Genomic DNA, 18,057 nt, shown 5'->3' with positions numbered 1-18,057 from the left:
TTTTCCAGGGAGAAGTCTTTACCATCTGATCTGGCTGTTGCTATGAAAATCAGTAAGGGGGGGGAATAAGCCAGTGGAGATAACGCACAAACTCACAATTTACAGGAGTCTAATGAGAAAGGGATTCCATTGAAAAAATGCTAAACCTCCACAAGAGGTAGTGGCCTAAAGCTGTCTGGAGATTTTCATCTACTGAATGGTCTGAGTTGCTTTCATAAACACTTAGAAAACTATCTCTGGTTGAGCTGCACCATGAGAAAGATTTCCACAGTGTGGATTAATGTTTACTAATCATCACAGAAACAAGATGGTTCTAGGGGCTAGGTGGGGTCAGCTGACTTAGTCTTCCAGTGGGTAAGTGAGGTAGGGCAGGAGGCCTGCGGTGGAAGCCTAAGGAATGTGGAGTAAAAATACCTGGGCAAATACCCTAGCTTTACTGACTTTCTAGCTAAATGACCTTGGCGCCAGGTGTTTATCCTCTTCCAACCTCAGTTTTCCCGTCTGTAAAATGGGAGTAAGTTTACACGTTTTATCTATTCAGAGGTCATCCTTTTTCTTCTGCCTCGCACATCCCACATCCAGCTCATCAGCAAATCCTGACTCCCCCTGAGAACAGGTGCAGAATCTGGCTTGTTCTCACTGCTCTCCCATCTCTCCAGCCAGGTCACCCCAGCAGCCCCTCCCTGCTAGCTGTGATTCTCCCCAAAGTAGCTAGAGCCATCCTGTCACTCCACCACTCCAAACCATCCAGGGGAGAAAGGCCAAGACCCTGAAGATGGGCCCCCCAACCCCACCGCAAACACACTCTGCACTTCCTAGCCCTGTCACTCAGCTCTGGCTCTGTTGGCTGCTCGCTTCCTGGTCCGGCTCTCCCCTGTCCGGGGTCGCTGTTCCCTGGGCCTGATACCCTCCCCCAAGCACACAAGACTCAGGCAAGTCCCTCCCTGACCAGCCCGTTCAAAACCACCCCTCTCTCCACCCCTGCTCTTCTTTCCGGATTCATTTCTCTCCACAGCATCTCTGACCATCTAATATACTTTGTGTGTTGTCTGTCTCTCCAACTAAAATGCAAACTACATAAAGGCAGTGATTTTGTCAGCTTTGTTCTTAACTGTATTTCTAGTACCCGGCCACTGCCTGACACACACAGGCACTCACTAAGTATTTGCTGGATGGATGGATGAAAATACAACCAGCACATAGTCCAAGAGCAGGGCTTTGGGGCAGGCAGACTTGGCTTCAAATAACAGTGCTGCATAAAAATCATTTCTGGTGTTTTGTTTGTTAGTAGTTTGAGTCCTTGGTCAAGTTTCTTTCTCAATGTTTCATCTGCCAAATTGTCCAATACAGATAGTAATAGGCATTGCCCGGGGTCATTTGTAAATCCTCAACAAGTAACTTATTGTTACATTACTGTGAACCTCAGGTGAAATGATACATAAAAGCACTATCTGAATAAACTGAAAAACATTGCACAAGTGCAAGATGATTTCCCTCAGCATCACAATGCGCCAGGCACAGAGTGTTGTTTCGCGTGACTCGGCTCATATAATCCTCACGGCAATGCTATGTGGTGGCTACTGCTGGTTTCCCCAACTTCCAGATAAGTAACTGACGCCGCGATAGCACACGGCGTGTGCAGCAGCGGTCAAGCCAATGTCCTCGCTCCTCCTCGCTGGCGCTGCCTCTGCCAGGACTACCCTTGTTATTAAGTGATAAGGCAAAGACGACTGGACAGAATAAAAATGGCTTACTATCCCAATCTTGGTACCTCCACAGCATTCTGGAGCGTAGCAATGTTCACCCATCTCCTGTCCCTCTTGCTTCCCTTTTCTTCCTACTCCTGATCCCGGGTCCCAACTGGGTCTGCCAAGATCTGATTTTCTGTTTTATCCTTTTCCCTTCACGATTTTCAAGTCCCTCTCAGTTGAGGACTCCTTGTTTCTGTCCTATAATTTACACACATTTTATGGAGTTGGGGTTTTCAGTGTCTGCTGTCTGGATGGGAGGGATTTTAGTGCTACAGTTTGATGCGGCCTCAGTGCATACGCACTGTCTTGACATGTGTGTTGCCCTTCTGAGACCGTAACTTCCTTTAGGGTAGGGACAGAGTCCGTTTTTGTATCCCTGGCACCTCGCATAATACCTGGCAGAGAAAAAGCACTCAAAATATTGGTTTTTAACTGAACTGCAGATTGCTGATGAGTAAAGCTAAAGTTCCAAGATCTTTAACTATTTAACAGGGCTACACAGAGCTGGGTGCAAGGCCAGATGCACACGGTGGTCTTCCTGCTTGCCGTCCCCACCTGGCTCCCTGCCAGCCATCCTACAGCTCACTTCCAAGGTAAACTGGTTTTCTGTCTGTACCTTTTCTTTCTTTTTTTAAGTATAGTTGACACACGATGTTCCTTAAGTTTGAGGTGCGCCACATAGTAATTTGATAACACTGTGCTATATTCACAAGTGGAGCTCCCGCCTATTCCCACGGGACGCTATCACAATATTATTGACTATATTCCTTATGTTGTGCCTTTTATTCCCGAGACTTATCCAAGGTGAACTTCTTAAAACATCGGTTTCATCATTTTCACTAGAAACTACATCGTAGTTGTCAATTGCATCCTGACAAAATTCTCCTGCAGCAGTTCAAGGCCCTCTGTAATCCGACCCCACTCTACTTAGCAGATCTTCTCTCCCACCGTGTGCCGAAGCCCACGGGCACCTCCACCGGGCAGGCCTCTGCGCACACAGCCGGTCTGCGCCACGGGCCACGTGGATCGCAGGCCTCTTCACTCCGCCTCATCACTTCCTCACTGAGTGAGTGTAGTCTCACTTAACCTAATGGCCTCAAAATCTTCAACTATAGATTAAGGTCAGTCATGGTGACTTTTTCTTTGGGAGAATTTTGCATGATGTGGAGCTATGATAAATTCTCAATATGTACCTTCAGCAAAATTAGGAGAAATGAATATATTCTAATAATAAAAAGAGTAAATTTAATGTTTTCCTTCCTTTCCTCCTTTCTATTGTGTTTAAAAAAAACCACAGTAACATTACATTAACCATCTTAGCCATTTTAACTGCAGTTCAACAGTGTTGCGTATTCGCATGGTTGTGAACAGGTCGCCAGAACTTTTTCATCTTGCAAGATGGAAACCTTATACCCATTAAACACTAATTCTCCCTTCTTCCTACCCCCTTCCTTGGCAGCCACCTTCTTACTTTCTGTTTCTATGATTTTGACCACTTTAGATACTTTAAGTGGGGCCATACAGCATTCGTCCCTTTGTGACTGGCTTATTTCACTTAGCATCATGTCCTCAGGGTTCATGTGTGTAGCATGTTGTCGGAATTTCCTTCCTTTTAAAGGTAGAATAATATTCCATTGTATGTACACACCATGTTTTCTATATCCATTCATCTGTGGATGTCCCTGGGTTGCTCCCCGCTCTTGGCCACGGTGAGTCATGCTGCAGTGAACATGGCTATGCACAGATCTCTTGGAGACCCTGCTTTGAATTCTTTGGGATGTATACCCAAAAGTGGGATTGCTGGATTACATGGCAACTCTATTTTAACTTTTGGAGGAACTTCCATACTGTTTTCCACCGTGGCTGCCCCACTGTATGCGCTCACCAACAATGCACAGGGCTCCAATTTCTCCACAGCCTCACCAAATGTATTTCTTCTGTTGAATACATAGGTGTGGAAAAGCCATTTTTGAAAACAATCTTGGAAACATGGATCAAAGATTGTTGTGGATTGAAATCACTTTTAAAATCCCCCAAAGCCCTAGATACAGTAATATGAAAGCAGACACGGTGTGTTCTCTTTCCATAGCACTTCTTAAAGCTGCACTCAAGGGGCGCCTGGGTGGCTCAGTCGTTAAGCGTCTGCCTTCGGCTCAGGTCATGATCCCAGGGTCCTGGGATCGAGCCCCGCATCGGGCTCCCTGCTCGGCGGGAAGCCTGCTTCTCCCTCTCCCTCTGCTGCTACTCCACCTGCTTGTGCTCTCTGTGTCAAATAAATAAATAAAAAATCTTAAAAAAAAAAAAAAAAAAGCTGCACTCAAGCCCAAAGAGAACATCCTTCGCTATCTAAAAGCTCTGCATACTGATTTTTAGCACATAGCTCTGGCTCGGACCAATTTTGAAATACACCTTTTTCCATAGAGTAAATCCACAGAAATACTCTAAGTCTGTATAAAATGAATTCTTAACATTCTTGTTGAATTGTCATAGTTAGCATCCTTCTGGAAAGGCTGTTGTTCCCTGAGGGTCTCCCAGGTGCTGCACTTGGGCCACCTTCTTCCTGTGGCATCCCCTACCTAGCCCTGTCCCTTCTGCAGTCGTACCTTGAGATTCAGCTCTGAGTTCTCCCCTCCCCCATCCCCACCCCCACCCCGGTTCCCTGCTTACTTCCTGAGTGAACCGGTCACCTCCCCAGGCCACATGCACAGCCCGGCCAGATGTGGCTTTAGGGACAACTGGAGAGAGCCACACATCCATAGAGCACAGACTATTTTTAAGTCAGCAGGACCGCTGCAAATACAGAGATAATACAACTAGAGATGACCTAAGGTTCCTTTTGTTTGTTTTTTTTTTAAAGGCCAACAATAAACAGCTTCCACATTCCTAAGGGAAACATTCCTCAGGGAGGCAACAGACATTCTTCTGTCTGGACTTATATTTTGCATTGGTGAAGGGATGAAACCTGGCTACAGACTCCAAAGGTGAATTTTTATGACAGGAAATATCAAACATCACCAACAATGGAAAATTTTGTTTTATAACATGTGCCAAAGGGTAAGGACTTCCTATAGGAGTCCGATTTACGCACACAGAAAACATGTCCTGGTGGGAGCTTTTCTCAGGACACACAACCCGTCTATTTCCCGTTTAGCTTATTTCTGCATGTTTAAGGGATTTTGAGCAGAGTGATGGAATTTCAAAAGCACCGGTCTGGGAGTCTAGAGACCTTGGTGTGGGTCCAAGCAAGACCACGCAGAAAAAGACCCTGAGCTCCCTGAGTCTTCACTTTCTCATTTGCAATGGAGAAAAATGACATGTCTCTTAATGTGTCTCAGGCGTCCGTGGGGAGGGCCAGTGACAGGGTGCATGTGGAAGTGTTTTGTTACATAAAAAGAAGGTAAGAACGAACACAGCGGGCTTCACCATCAGCCACTTGATGTGAAGGTCACCAGATGTCAGCCGTTGTCATGATGCACCTCACCCCAACACGGACTACCTACCGAGCAGCCCTCCTCCCGCCGCGGGGCAGCTCCTCTGGGGGGACTTCCCCTCACCAAACCTGGCTGATTGCAGGGGAATTCCTACACTTAGAATAATCTGTTCAAAACACATATTTTAGAAAACCTCCTGCTGGTCACTCAAGACTTCCTCAGGTTCGAGATAAGCCCGCCTCGCTTCCCATCTTCAAACCAGAAATAGCAAACTCAGGGGAGGGAGGCAGGCCAGCAGCTTGGGCTCAGGGCGTGAGCAGCTCTCACAGAGCCACCGCTGCAGGGGCTGAAACCCCGATGACCCAGAGCCACTCTTGAGCCATGGAGACGCACACAGAGGGGACCAACCCGGTTCCAGGGGGCTGGCTTCAGTGTCAAAACACGAGACACTCCTTCCTCTTCAGTGGCTCCCATGCATCCAACAGGGATGGCTCCCAATCACCTGGGGAATGTTTAGAATAAAGATTCCTGCCCTACGCTGGACCACGGAACCAAGTGCTCAGGGAGAGTGGGATGTTTGCTGAGAACTGATTTCCAAAAGCATGCCAAGTGATTCTGATGCCTGGCTAACTGTGGGAACCATGGGACTTGAAGGCCAAACTTACGTAAACCACCCGCATGGATTTGTTCTAGGATGGATGGGTTCTGTGGCCTGTCCGTGCAGCAAGTCACAATCTGGAGAGCAACGTACCCTGATCTCATTGGTGAAAACCTCTGCTTTAGCTACTTTGTACCACTGAATGTTCCCTATATTAACAAAAAGGACAAAATCCCTTTGTCCATGCCACCCTCTCCACATGGAGCAACATTCTCATCCAAAGAGCCAGTCAGATTCTGCCTCGTCGACTTTGTGGCAGCTTGGCTCCCACTTCTTAGTGATGGGTTCCATGACTTTTTGGCTCTCCTCCCTGTTATTCCCTGATCCCCTGCAGCAACAATCTCTGTCTCTGATGTTCCAGAAGCATGGTAGGGCTTACCACCTTTAAAATATTCATCACACTTATGTTATTATATTTTAGCTGTTTAACTACAATATTCTGGTTAGTTGTTCATGTACCTATCTCTTTATATCTGCCCCCACCCCTCTCCCAGGTAAAAGAACTTTTTAGGGAAAAGAAACATGCTTACTAGTCACTGTCACTTGACTGGGTGAAAGGCTTGAATGATTAGCTTTCATATCTAGAATTTAAAATGTTACCGTCACGAAAGTGACTATTATGCCTAATCAAGACCTGCAAACCATTTCCCATAAATAGTATTTTTGAGCCTTTTAAATGTATTGACAATAAGATCAAAAAGGGTCCTAGAAATGGACATGCTAGCCTTCACTGATAACGTTTAATAGTGTCTATGGGTCTTCTGAAAATAATTCTCCCAGCATATAGCTTTTCATCTGGATTCAACTTAGGGCCACTGCTGACTTCTGCTGCCTGGAGTGGTTGGTGATGTGAATAAGTTACATCACAACTGGGCTTCATTTACACCAAACCCCCGACAGTGGATTTTGTTTCTACAAATGGTTTAATGAGTTTTGTTTTAAACTACCTATGAATCATCTTCCCTCTTCTCAATTTAAGGCCAAAACTTACCCTAGAGTTGGGTCATATACATATATTCTGTATCATTTGGAAAAGAGTCTGCTTGTGCTCATATGCCAAGTGGGTATTCAGAGCCCTCAGATACCAGGGTTTCGTATCCCCAAGACAACACCCCCGAGGTCTCCCGGAGCTCCACTCTCCCCTGGGAGCAGAGCAGATGGAGAGACCTCAGCTTCCTCCCACTCTGGAAGCTTGCCCTCCGTCCCGTCTCCAATTCAGACACGGGATTTAGGCTCTCGGTTTCTCAGTGTCTTGCCATGAACCCTCAGGTTTTACCTTTGGGCTTGTCCCTTGGCATCCTCTTAGCAAGCTGCTGCTCTTCCTTGGGTTTCTGGTTCTGACTATGGCTCCCCAGTCCACCATGCTGCCACCCGTGGATCTGTCCTGGGCTCCTCTCCCCCACTTGGCTACCCCCCGACGGCTCTCTGGGCTGGGTCTCACCACCCCCTCGCAGCTCCTGATGGTTGCTTCTTGGCTGGCTGCGCAAATCCTGAGCAAGAACCTATCTGGTTTCACCACATCCCCGGAATGAACTCTTAGTGTGTACCAGGCACTGCGCTAAACACTTAATATAAATCATCTTGGTCAAGCCTTGTAAGCATCTTGGAATTATTACTGTCCGTTTATAGGGGAGGAAATTGTGGCTCAAAGAGGTTAAGTAACTGCTCCCAGGTGGTGGGGCTGGAATTCAAACCCAGGTCTGTCTGGCTCCAAAGCAATCCTGCTACGCACCTGCCTCAGTCCTGCCCTCACTTAGCCACAGGGACCACGGCCCAGGGCCCACCCTCTCCCTGCCTGTCCCTGGCTGGAGCTTCCTCCTGAGAGAAGGGCCATCAGGCTGTCCCTCAGGGTCCCCCAACCCCTCCCCTGCCCCCCGCCCAATCAGGGTGCTCAAATAAAAGAGAACCCAGAATTTAGCAAACTCAGTATTTTATCTTATGCTGGCATATCATTTAAAGTCAACTAAATACTGTGTTTGCTGTCATTTCCATTATATATATATATACATACACACATATGCTTAGCATAGCCAGTGTATGAAAAAGTCTTTGGAACACACTGAGCCAGTAAACATTCAGAGCCGGAGAAGAGAAAATTCCTACAGAACCAGCCTTCCCAGTTAAAGAGAGTTCCTTCCTTTTCTTTCCAGCCAGGCTCATCGAAGGAACAGAGCCACCTGCGGCGGCAGGGCAGGAGCAGGGGAGCCTCAGGCAACACGGCGGTGGGGGCGAGCGCAAAGCCTTGCACAGAAGATTCTGCCATGCTGCGCCTCTTTCTTTAGCTACATCGGGAGCATTCCACTCACAGCCAGAGGCTAGGTCAGGCCTTCCCTCGGCCTTTGCAAGAGTGTGGGAAGAAAGACTGGGAATCTTGCCCAGGGAGTGGAGGAATGCTGAGAGGAGCAGGACAGCGGGGGGCTCCCCTCACTGCCCGCCTGGCCACCTCTGCTCTCCCACGCGCTGGCGTGGCTGGCTCGGCTGTAATAAACACACAGATCCACCCACTGGTGCTCAGGATGAGTGGGGCAGCCAGCACCCCCTGTTCTCCATTCCAGCCTCATCTGGTCCGCAGCAGACAACAGGATCATGGTACCCAGTTACTGAAGTGGACAAGCACAGCCCCTGGTAGGCAGGTCTGTGCTCTGAATGCAGTTATCAGTGGGCAACTTTTTAGTGAAACGGGCGTACACGCTGGTCTTGTTTTTTCAGTCTGCCAGACACAGAAGCCATAACCACATCCCTGTCTGCTCTCGGCCAACACAGAAAACCAATTAAAACAAGGAAGAAGCACAAACTCTAAACTGTATTGCCCCAGTGAGGCCCAAGGCAGCCTTCAAGCTGTCAGCTGCAATTCTCATTCATTTCAGTCTGAGTTACTGGCATTGACTTAAGGCAAAAACAGAGAGAAGACTTTTAAAAAGGCATCCTACTGTATCCACGTTGTAGCAGTTGGCTAAAATTCTTCCTGTGAAGTAGTTGTTTTTTCTTACTCCTTTTAAAGAATACATGGATCACAATCTATAACTTTTTAGGGTGAGAGCACCACATTTCCTTCACATTTAAAGAGGAACTACTTTAGCTGACAACACTCACAAAAGTACTGAAAAGTAAGAGGGAGAACAGTGCAGTAACCAAATACGGGGCAATACACTTTTGAAAACAGTAAACAGTCTTTTTCAGAAATCAACTGAGAGCCTTACATACCCCAAATCAGCAAGGAACATTTTTATATACAGCCCAACAATAAACTCTTGTATAAAAGAATTTCATGTAACAGAAGAAACACCAGCACAATAAAAACCAGATCCATAACTCATACAGGATGCTTGCTTCTTATTTTCCATTTCACACTAACAGCTATACCATAAACAAAGCCAGTTTCCTTGATTTACTGTACCCACAACTAAAAGTACCCTCAGGACGCTGCACTAGGATGAATGAACTTTCACAGACACACTTAAACTGACAAGAAGCAGCAAAGAGAAAGCAGCGTAACTTGGAAGGAAACAGTGGAATCAGCAACATTGCCACAATATAATAATTCATTCTGTGCACACATACCCATGTGAAGGCTTTCCAGACTCCAAAATCTTGCTATTTCCCCTCTAGCTACCATCCTTCTCTTTGAAAAACAGCCACATTCAGAGCAGGACTGGGGTGTGACTGAGCATCACGGAGAATCACACAGGCTCTCAGCTACGGAAACTGCAGAAATCGCTTATTCACGGCTTTGACGCTGTGTGCACTCCCGGCCAGAGCCTGCTCAGAGGCTGACAGCTCGCTCACTGCTCAGAGCCGCTACGGTTGGCGGCTCCAGACGTCCCAGGGACGTCAGGGAGGAAACTCTAAACTCAAGCAAAGCCTCCGCGTACCAAACCCAAACACACTCACCAGCGTATCAGGTGTGGTCAAGAGCCTTTGCCGAAGGTGGGAGAAATGCGTTTGCTGCTTTTAATTACAATCCCAAAGGCTGAGTTAGACTTTCAGAGAGCTTTTAAAAAGGTATCTATTTCACAGGGGAAAAAGCAGAGAGGTCGCTAAGTTCAAAAATGGAGTTAGGATTTCATGACAAAAATCTGAGTTATGTTAATTGTAAATTTATGAAATCACCTTAAAGGAAGGATTTTGTTCAAAAAATATATATGTATGTATGTGTACCGTCTACTATGTGAAAGTAATATGTATATCTTTCACACTATATAAAGTGTGTATCGTCTATAATGAAGAGAATTGCTGTTTCTTACAGCATCTCTCTAGATGACATACAGGTCATTTATTTCGCCCATACTTTTCACCATTTTCCAAGTTATGTACGATGAGCAAGTCTTTCTTTTATATTGTGAAACAACAATCCTTAACAAACTACGCTTCCTTCAATTTCTTCATGACAGGAAGACGTTGCCTTTTTAACTTTATGAACGAGATATAATATATGCAAAGTAGTGATCACATGGTCATCCGTCAATAAACGGTGGTTAAAACAGTAACAGAACCAATTAGTAAATGCATGTTTTACACTGATGGCACTCAGACCCCTGGGTTCAAAATCTGCTCTACCAAACTACATTAGGAAAAGTTTCTAAGTCTCTAGGGATCTCAGTTTCTGGTCTGTAGAATGGGTATGACTGGGGCACCAATAATCTTCTGAGGGTGATTGAGAACATATTAAAAAGTATTTAGAACAATACCAGCACTTCATTAGAGATTAATAAATGTCACCAATAATGCTATCTCAACTTCAAAAGACCCAAGGTCCACGAAAAGGTGCTAGTTCCCACACAGCATGAACTCACTAGGCAAAACTGCATGATTAATACACTACCCATGTTGACTATGTGCTATACTGTAGACTGTTCTTAAGTATTGGGGCTGTTTCTACTGACTTGATGCATCCCACCCTTAAATCCAGCTGAAGAAGGTCTTCTCGAGAACTCACAACTTTAATAATCCATAACAAAGGTGAAATGCAGTGACAACACACACACACACACACACAAAATCACACTCACAACACCAGGTCAGCTTCAAATTTTCCCTTTGCAAGTATTTTTTAAAATGATTTAAGAGTCAGATTTTTTTTTTAATTTTTTTTTTTTTTTTTTAAGATTGTATTTATTTGCGAGAGAGAGAATGAGAGACAGAGAGCATGAGAGGGAGGAGCGGACTCCCTGCTGAGCAGGGAGCCCGATGTGGGACTCAATCCCGGAACTCCAGGATCATGACCTGAGCCAAAGGCAGTCGCTTAACCAACTGAGCCACCCAGGCGCCCAAGAGAGTCAGATTTTTTAAATGATTAGTAAAATGGCTCATTCAAAAGGGGCCTATCGCTTCTTTAAAAAGGTGGTACTAAATTAAATTATGGACTCAAAAGACTCCTTGAAATTATTTTTCAGAACAGAGTCTATGAGGTAAAGTTTCCTATATATATGTCACAGGGAATACTAGTTGCATAGCAGGTCCATGCAAAAAGTCTACCTCTAGGAAATGCACAAGGATACATTAGTAGCCACAGGCTCCCATAAATCCAAATGACAGCTGTGTAACATTGTTTATAACAGAATTTCCCAACCTTATTGGGTCACAAAACTCTCTTTTAATAGTAACACATATTACTAAACTCCCAAAGAAAGTGTGCTAGGGCCTTGCCACGTGGGGTGTGGTCCACAGACCCATAGCACCCGCATGACCCGGCAGGTGGTTAGCAGTGAAGACTCTGGGTCCCCACCCACATACGTAGAACCGGAACCTGCATTTTAACAAGGTCTGGGGCATTCAAATACACATTCAGGTTTGAGAAGTATTGTTCTAGTCAATTCAAGAAACTCCTTCCTCTGAGGCAATATCGTGAATGCTAGTGTGCCTTTTAAAAATCAATTCAGAAACTAATGAAGACGATGGAATGAATGGATAGATGTGGTTTTAGTTAGAATAAAGAGGTGAAATGCTGAGATACTGACCAGTGAAAAGTTGAAATTAATTCTGATGGGTATCCCTTCTAAGTTTAAATTCCAGCAGGAGGCAAATAAAATCTAGAGTGTTTTCATTTTCTTAAATTTGGGGTTCGTCTGTTTGCTTGGTTGGTTAAAATTGCAAGATGTCAAAAAGAAAAAGATCTCTTTGCCACATTTCCTTGGTATTGTCCTAAGGGTTTGTTTGCTCACTTTTGCTTTTCACTGGCAGCTGGTACAAGGGTAGCTCTTATATCCCAAGGACTTCTTCCAAATCCAGAGATAGGGTCAAGGCACTACACTAAGATCCTTGGGAGTTTAGGATCTTAAATCAAAGGCATTTACTAAGTAAACTTACTTTACTGCACACCCAAAACAAAACAAAGATAAAAAGAAGGAAAAAAGTAAACAAAAACTGTGTTTAAATGAGGCATCTTATCGAAGGATACTGACCCAACAACCCTTTTAAGATATTTTTGGAAGAAGTAATACAGAGGTTTGACTTTCAGCTTAAAATTTTTTTTTAGTGATTAAAGCCTGTATTTACAAGAATACTACAGTAAGTATAGAATAAGAATACTACAGCAAAGACCTTAAGCATAGGGGCGCCTGGGTGGCTCAGTCGTTAAGCGTCTGCCTTCGGCTCATGTCGTGGTCCCAGGGTCCTGGGATCGAGCCCCGCATCCGGCTCCCTGCTCCGCGGGAGGCCTGCTTCTCCCTCTCCCACTCCCCCTGCTTGTGTTCCCTCTCTCGCTGTGTCTCTCTCTGTCAAATAAATAAATAAAATCTAAAAAAAAAAAAAAAAAAAGACCTTAAGCATAGTTGAAAAAAAAAAGTTGAAGTTAAACTCCACCCCCACCCAAACACACACATTAATCTATTCTCCTTGGATAAGACACCACTACATTACACGGTCAGGACTGGGAATTACAAACATTGATTACTGGCAACCCTGAAAGAATTAAGTAAGTGATCCGTCCCATAGGGGAGGAGAGAAATTCAAATTATATCCTATTATCAAATATTCAGAAATCAGTGAAAATAAAGTAAAAGTTGAAAACACATGGAATGTTATGATGATTTTTCTTATATTAAAGATACAGAAATTAAGGTGATTTTCGGCAAAGTGGTCCTAAGACCCATATATATTTACACACACCTATGTGGAAAGGAAATGCCATAAAACAATTGGGGTAAGTTAGTAGTGATACCTCAAACTCAAACCAGTGGTCATCTCTACTTCTCCAGGACTGTTTCTTGAGATTGACTAGGTGGTTGTTTAAGGTTCCATTTAGCTCTGAATTTCTGAGATCTTCTTCTTTTTTTTTTTTTAAAGATTCCATTTATGTATTTGACAGAGCGAGACACGGCAAGAGAGGGAACACAAGCAGGGGGAGTGGGAGAGGGAGAAGCAGGCTTCCCGCAGAGCAGGGAGCCCCATGCGGGGCTCGATCCCAGGACCCTGGGATCATGACCTGAGCCGAAGGCAGACGCTTAACGACTGAGCCACCCAGGAGCCCCTGAGATCTTCTTCTTTTAAATACAATATGGTATAGATTTTCTTACATGACTACCTTCTGCTTTGTGCAGAAAGATTACCAGCACCGGTTTTCTGCTCAAAGTTTCCCTGCTGCTGCTGAAAGCAGCAACCTTTCCCACATGACAGAGGTGTCCATAGCCTAGGAATATCCTGGTAACTTTATGTCCCCGCTAGGTTTAGATATGGCCCCATCACCAAGAGCTACAGGACAGGCACAAGATAGGAGAAGGCCCCAGAAGACAGAGTAACACTATCCTTTGGCACGACAATACTGTCAGTTTTAGAAAATGGGCTCAAGGACAGGTACCACGTCACCACGAACGGAGGAACTCCCTACATCTGGCTGGACTGAGCTACAGTACAAACTCCCATGTGAACAACGACTACCCAGAATCAAGAGTAACGCAGAATGCATTTTTTTTTTTTAAGATTTATTTATTTATTTGAAAGAGAGAGCACAAGCAGGGGGAGGGGCAGAAGGAGAGGGAGAAGCAGACTCCCTGCTGATGCGGAGCTCGATCCCAGGACCCCAGGATCATGACCTGAGCCGAAGGCAGACGCTTAACCGACTGAGCCACCCAGGCACCCCTGCAGCATGTGTTCTGTGTACACTCACTTGCTCTTCTCCATTGCTGATACGGGGCCGCAGTTCCTAAAGCTGGAATGGGGGACTCCTTAACAGGAACTAATTTGCTACATTTGCTATCAGTTATTCAAACCAATGCTCCCTTGTCCACTAGCACAAATAACTGAGTATCCAGAGGGATCCCTTTATTCTGAATGGATTTAATCACAATAAACAAGCCGTATTATTCATCTACAGACCAGTTATGCTATTTTCCAGAGAAATATAAGAAAATATAACCAATTTCTGAAACTTGTATATGCTGCCTGCTCATGTATGGCTAAGGCAGGCTCAACTGAGGTCTTACTGAAACATCCTTCGGCAGCCGGGCTCCTCACCACAGAAGGGGAGGACCCTGTCACAGAGCACACAGGAAGTGGAGCCCGAGTTATAAGAAGCTGCTGGGTGAGAACCACCCAGTGCACACTTGACGATACAGAGGATGTCAATGTGTCTCTCTTTGTGTTTTCAAAGCTACTGCTTTTCAGTCTGTGGTAACGCAGACTCAAACACACAAGACGATGGAAAATTTTCTCAGGGGCTTAAAAACCCTCCCACATGCCCCTACTCCATGCCCCAACCTCTCCAAAAAAGACATCGATCCTGGGCACTGTTTATCACAATGTTTAGACTAATTCAGAAACAAATAAAAATTGCCCTTTAAAAGAAAAGTAAGGTCTTCATTTTAAGACCTCTGCTTCTCCCGTCTTCTGTAAACAACATGTTTTTGTGGTTTTTTTTTTTCATCCTTCTGGACCTAGTACATATTTCATGTCTGCTCTGTATTTATGTATTTGTCTTTGCGTCCTCAAGACTGAGCAGGTTTCAACAACAAGAGCAAAATAGGTACTGGATGAATTTCCCTTTCTTCTTTTGTTTTAATTAAAGGCAATTATTAGGGCATGGTCTTAAAAGCCGACACACAGGTATACTTCTGTACACATAAAAAAAAATCATTTTGTGTTTTGTATAGCACCTGCAAGACAGTGGGTAGAAAGGAAGCAATCTGGGCTTCCAAGTCAGCCCGATCCGGTCTCGGTGCCAGCTACACTACTTACAACTGAAATCTTGCTGAACTGAGGGAGGAAGAAGGTCTGCGTAGTGTTAAGCCTTGTTGGATTCAGCTTTGGGAACAACAGCATGCACAGAGTACAGGCACTGTGTGGTTGTTTGCTACATGTTTAGATCTCTTGGCTCTCCTTTGTGACTTGTAATATTCTTTCTTCTACTTTTAAAATCCAATTTCTGAAACTTGTATTGGACACAGGATATTTTAAAGACTTTTTACTTTTTTTTTAATCCTAGAAAGATGTGAACAAATCCAAGTTTTAGAACTGAGAATGTTTGAACTGTTAAGATGATAACAATTTCAAGAATTTGCTGGGAAAAGGTGAAAAGCTTTGTTATTTTTCTGAGACAGACTAAAACATTAAGTTCCTTCTTAAAAAATTCTGATTATAGGCAGTGATTAAGGCATGAAATACCAGCACAGATAAAACTCCCATTGGAGCTAACAGCATGTCTAAAACTTGCAGGGACTGTGGTTCAAGGCATTGATGTCCATGTTTGTAATACTTGTTCCTGTATACGGAATAATTTCTAAATTCCTCTGACTGTGGAATCCACACTGTCTCACAGCATGGTCAGAAGAGAGATTTTTAACGTGCTCAGTGTTAGCAGGCAGGAAAATATTTTTCCTTCAAGTACGTGCCTAAAGACAAGTGAACTGAGTCATCCTGTTTCACAAATAAATACAAGCAATGCCCAGTGTCCCTTGGAAATAGAGTATAAAAGTGGGATGGAGAGAAGAGAACGAGACCAGACTCATGACGTCCACACCTGACAACCAAAACTCGCTATCCCCAATTCTTCAAACCTGCTTTCCCAAGAACTGTTACTATCACTCTCAGTAGGTGCTAAGCAAACAAGATCTGATTTTGTATTTTCTCTCTGATTCATTATTGAAAGAAAACTTTTGAAAAGCAGGCGCAGAAAGATAATCCAAACAATAAGAGATCAGACAAAAAGGTTTAATGGCGTGGTTATAATAACTTCAAGGCATCACATACGCCTTAACACTTGCTTTGTGTTTCTTTTTCTCTTTTGCTTTAACAAAAAACTTGGTGTAGTCTCTAAGTGATACTTTGGAACATCCTTAGATAATGCCTAAAATCTTGGGTCAAGAGAATCAACAGAAAAAATTCTTTCTAGTTTTTTCTTTTGCTAATAACCCGAGTGTATGCATTTTAAATTTGCTTAACCTATATTTGGATAATAATTAAACAGAATATTGTTCCATAAAGACTTCTAGTGCTCTAGGGCTTTACTCATTGGATTAAGTGACTTGTCTAAGGTTAAACTGCTGGTTAGTGCAGTCAAATAAGTAACTCAGAACTCTGGCAATAAACATGGACCACTGGTCCTCACTACTTGTCCCCTGTGTAACGAATACATCCCTCTGGCTTTTTGCAGGAATGATAGCTAATATTTGCTACATATTTACTGTGCACCACGTTGTTCTCACACATCCGTGGGGTACAGAACATTAATATTTCCTTTTACAAAGGAGGACATTAAGACTCTGAGGTTAAGGTCACATAGCTAGTCAACAGGATTAGGATTCAATTCTGTTTTTTGACCCAAAGATCTATCAATGAGAAAATTAACTTTCATAACAGTAATTAGAATAACAAATTAGAAAGAGGATCAACAGCAGCAAATTAAGGCAAAGGGAAAAAACGTATTTTCTTTGTTTTGACCAGGTAAAAGAATAAATCTGAAGTGTTTTAATAAATTTATTAACTTCATCACATGATTTTTCAAAAAAATTGCTTCAGTAATTTCTTACAACTTATTTAATTAAAAAATCAAGAGTTAAAATGGCATAAACTCTTCTGATTAAATTTCCTCCACCTCCTTAATGTTGGGGTATTATTTCATAACCCTAAATCAAGGAATGGAACTTTCTGATGCATACCTAATATTACTATTTCTTTCAAAAACATTTAGTAAAAATAAACACAGACCCATCTGTATCAATGAGCTTTCAGGTACTGTAAAGCCAAAATAATTTTTTAATAAGGTAGCAAGACAAAAGTTTTTTAATTAGCCCTAACATTTAAGGGAAACAAGAAACAAAATTGATAAAACACCTCTGTACTAAAACTTAAAGTCCTGACTTCCCCCACGCCTTGCAGCCACCCTCCTGCTGCATTCTGGCTCTGCCCTCCCAGTGAACTCAAGCTGCCTTTGCCAATCAAGGTCAACACTGTCCTCCTCCTTGCCGCAAATCCAATGTGTATCTTTCAGAATGCCCAACTTCACTCTGGCTATATGTGACCTTGCTAACCACTCCGTCCCTGAAGCCGGGCTTCCTCTGACATCTGGGAAACCACTTAGCAGTCTGGCCATTCCTTTCCTATCTTCTTTGTGGATTTTGTTTTCCTTTACTGGTCCCCAAATGTTGCTGGTCCTCTTGTAATTTTTCATACACACCCTGGATGATAACACTGCTTCCAATAGCCTTAAGAACAACCACTCATTTGCTGAGGACTTTCAAGTCTTCTCTCCTGGGTCTTCCTCCCCAATATCAGACTATTATGATGAAGGGCATGGTGAGAACATCTTCACTTGGCTGTCCCACCTGTGCCTCCAATTCAACATGCCTGGAATGGAAACAAGTCTCCCATTCATGTGCTTTTCTCCTATGCTCCCCATTACCCAGGCACCTGGGTTTCAGCACCCAAAACATCCAACTGGCTGGACCTCCAAGTTTTCATTTCTCCAGGACTATGGTCACGTGTTCTCTTCTCTCTTTTTAAAGATTATTTATTTTGACAGAGAGAGAGTGCAAGCATGAGCATGCAGGTGGGGAGGGACAGAGGGAGAGAGAGTCTTAAGCCTTAAGTGCAGAGCCCAACACAGGGCTTGATCTCAGGACCCTGAGATCATGACCTGCGCCGAAACCAAGAGTCAGAGGCTTAATGGACTGCACCACCCAGGCACCTCGACTTATGGTCATGTTCTTAGATCAGGGCTCTGTCCACTTGATTTAGCAACAGACTCTTCCTGTCTCCAGGAAGGACACAATCTAGCCAGCCATGT

General features: G+C 44.0%; 1 protein-coding gene across 7 annotated transcripts in view; it reads right to left on the bottom strand.

Moving 5' to 3' along the window:
* SPATA13 (spermatogenesis associated 13) overlaps positions 1 to 18,057 on the bottom strand; it is a 142,349-nt gene that overhangs the window by 22,074 nt on the left and 102,218 nt on the right. The window contains exon 1 of one of the 7 annotated variants that reach the window (XM_032403334.1): positions 9,402 to 10,860. The exons of the other annotated variants lie outside the window; for them this stretch is intronic. Coding sequence (XP_032259225.1) covers positions 9,402 to 9,456 — 55 coding nt within the window. The 5' untranslated portion in view covers positions 9,457 to 10,860. Of the gene's footprint in view, positions 1 to 9,401; positions 10,861 to 18,057 lie in introns of those variants that run through there. 7 annotated transcript variants of the gene reach the window in all.

Source organism: Phoca vitulina, unplaced genomic scaffold (genome assembly GCF_004348235.1).
Source record: "Phoca vitulina isolate PV1807 unplaced genomic scaffold, GSC_HSeal_1.0 scaffold5, whole genome shotgun sequence".
NCBI classification, from domain to species: domain Eukaryota; kingdom Metazoa; phylum Chordata; class Mammalia; order Carnivora; family Phocidae; genus Phoca; species Phoca vitulina.
The sequence above is the reverse complement of the archived record's forward strand: the minus strand, read 5'-3'. Positions and strand labels throughout refer to the sequence as shown.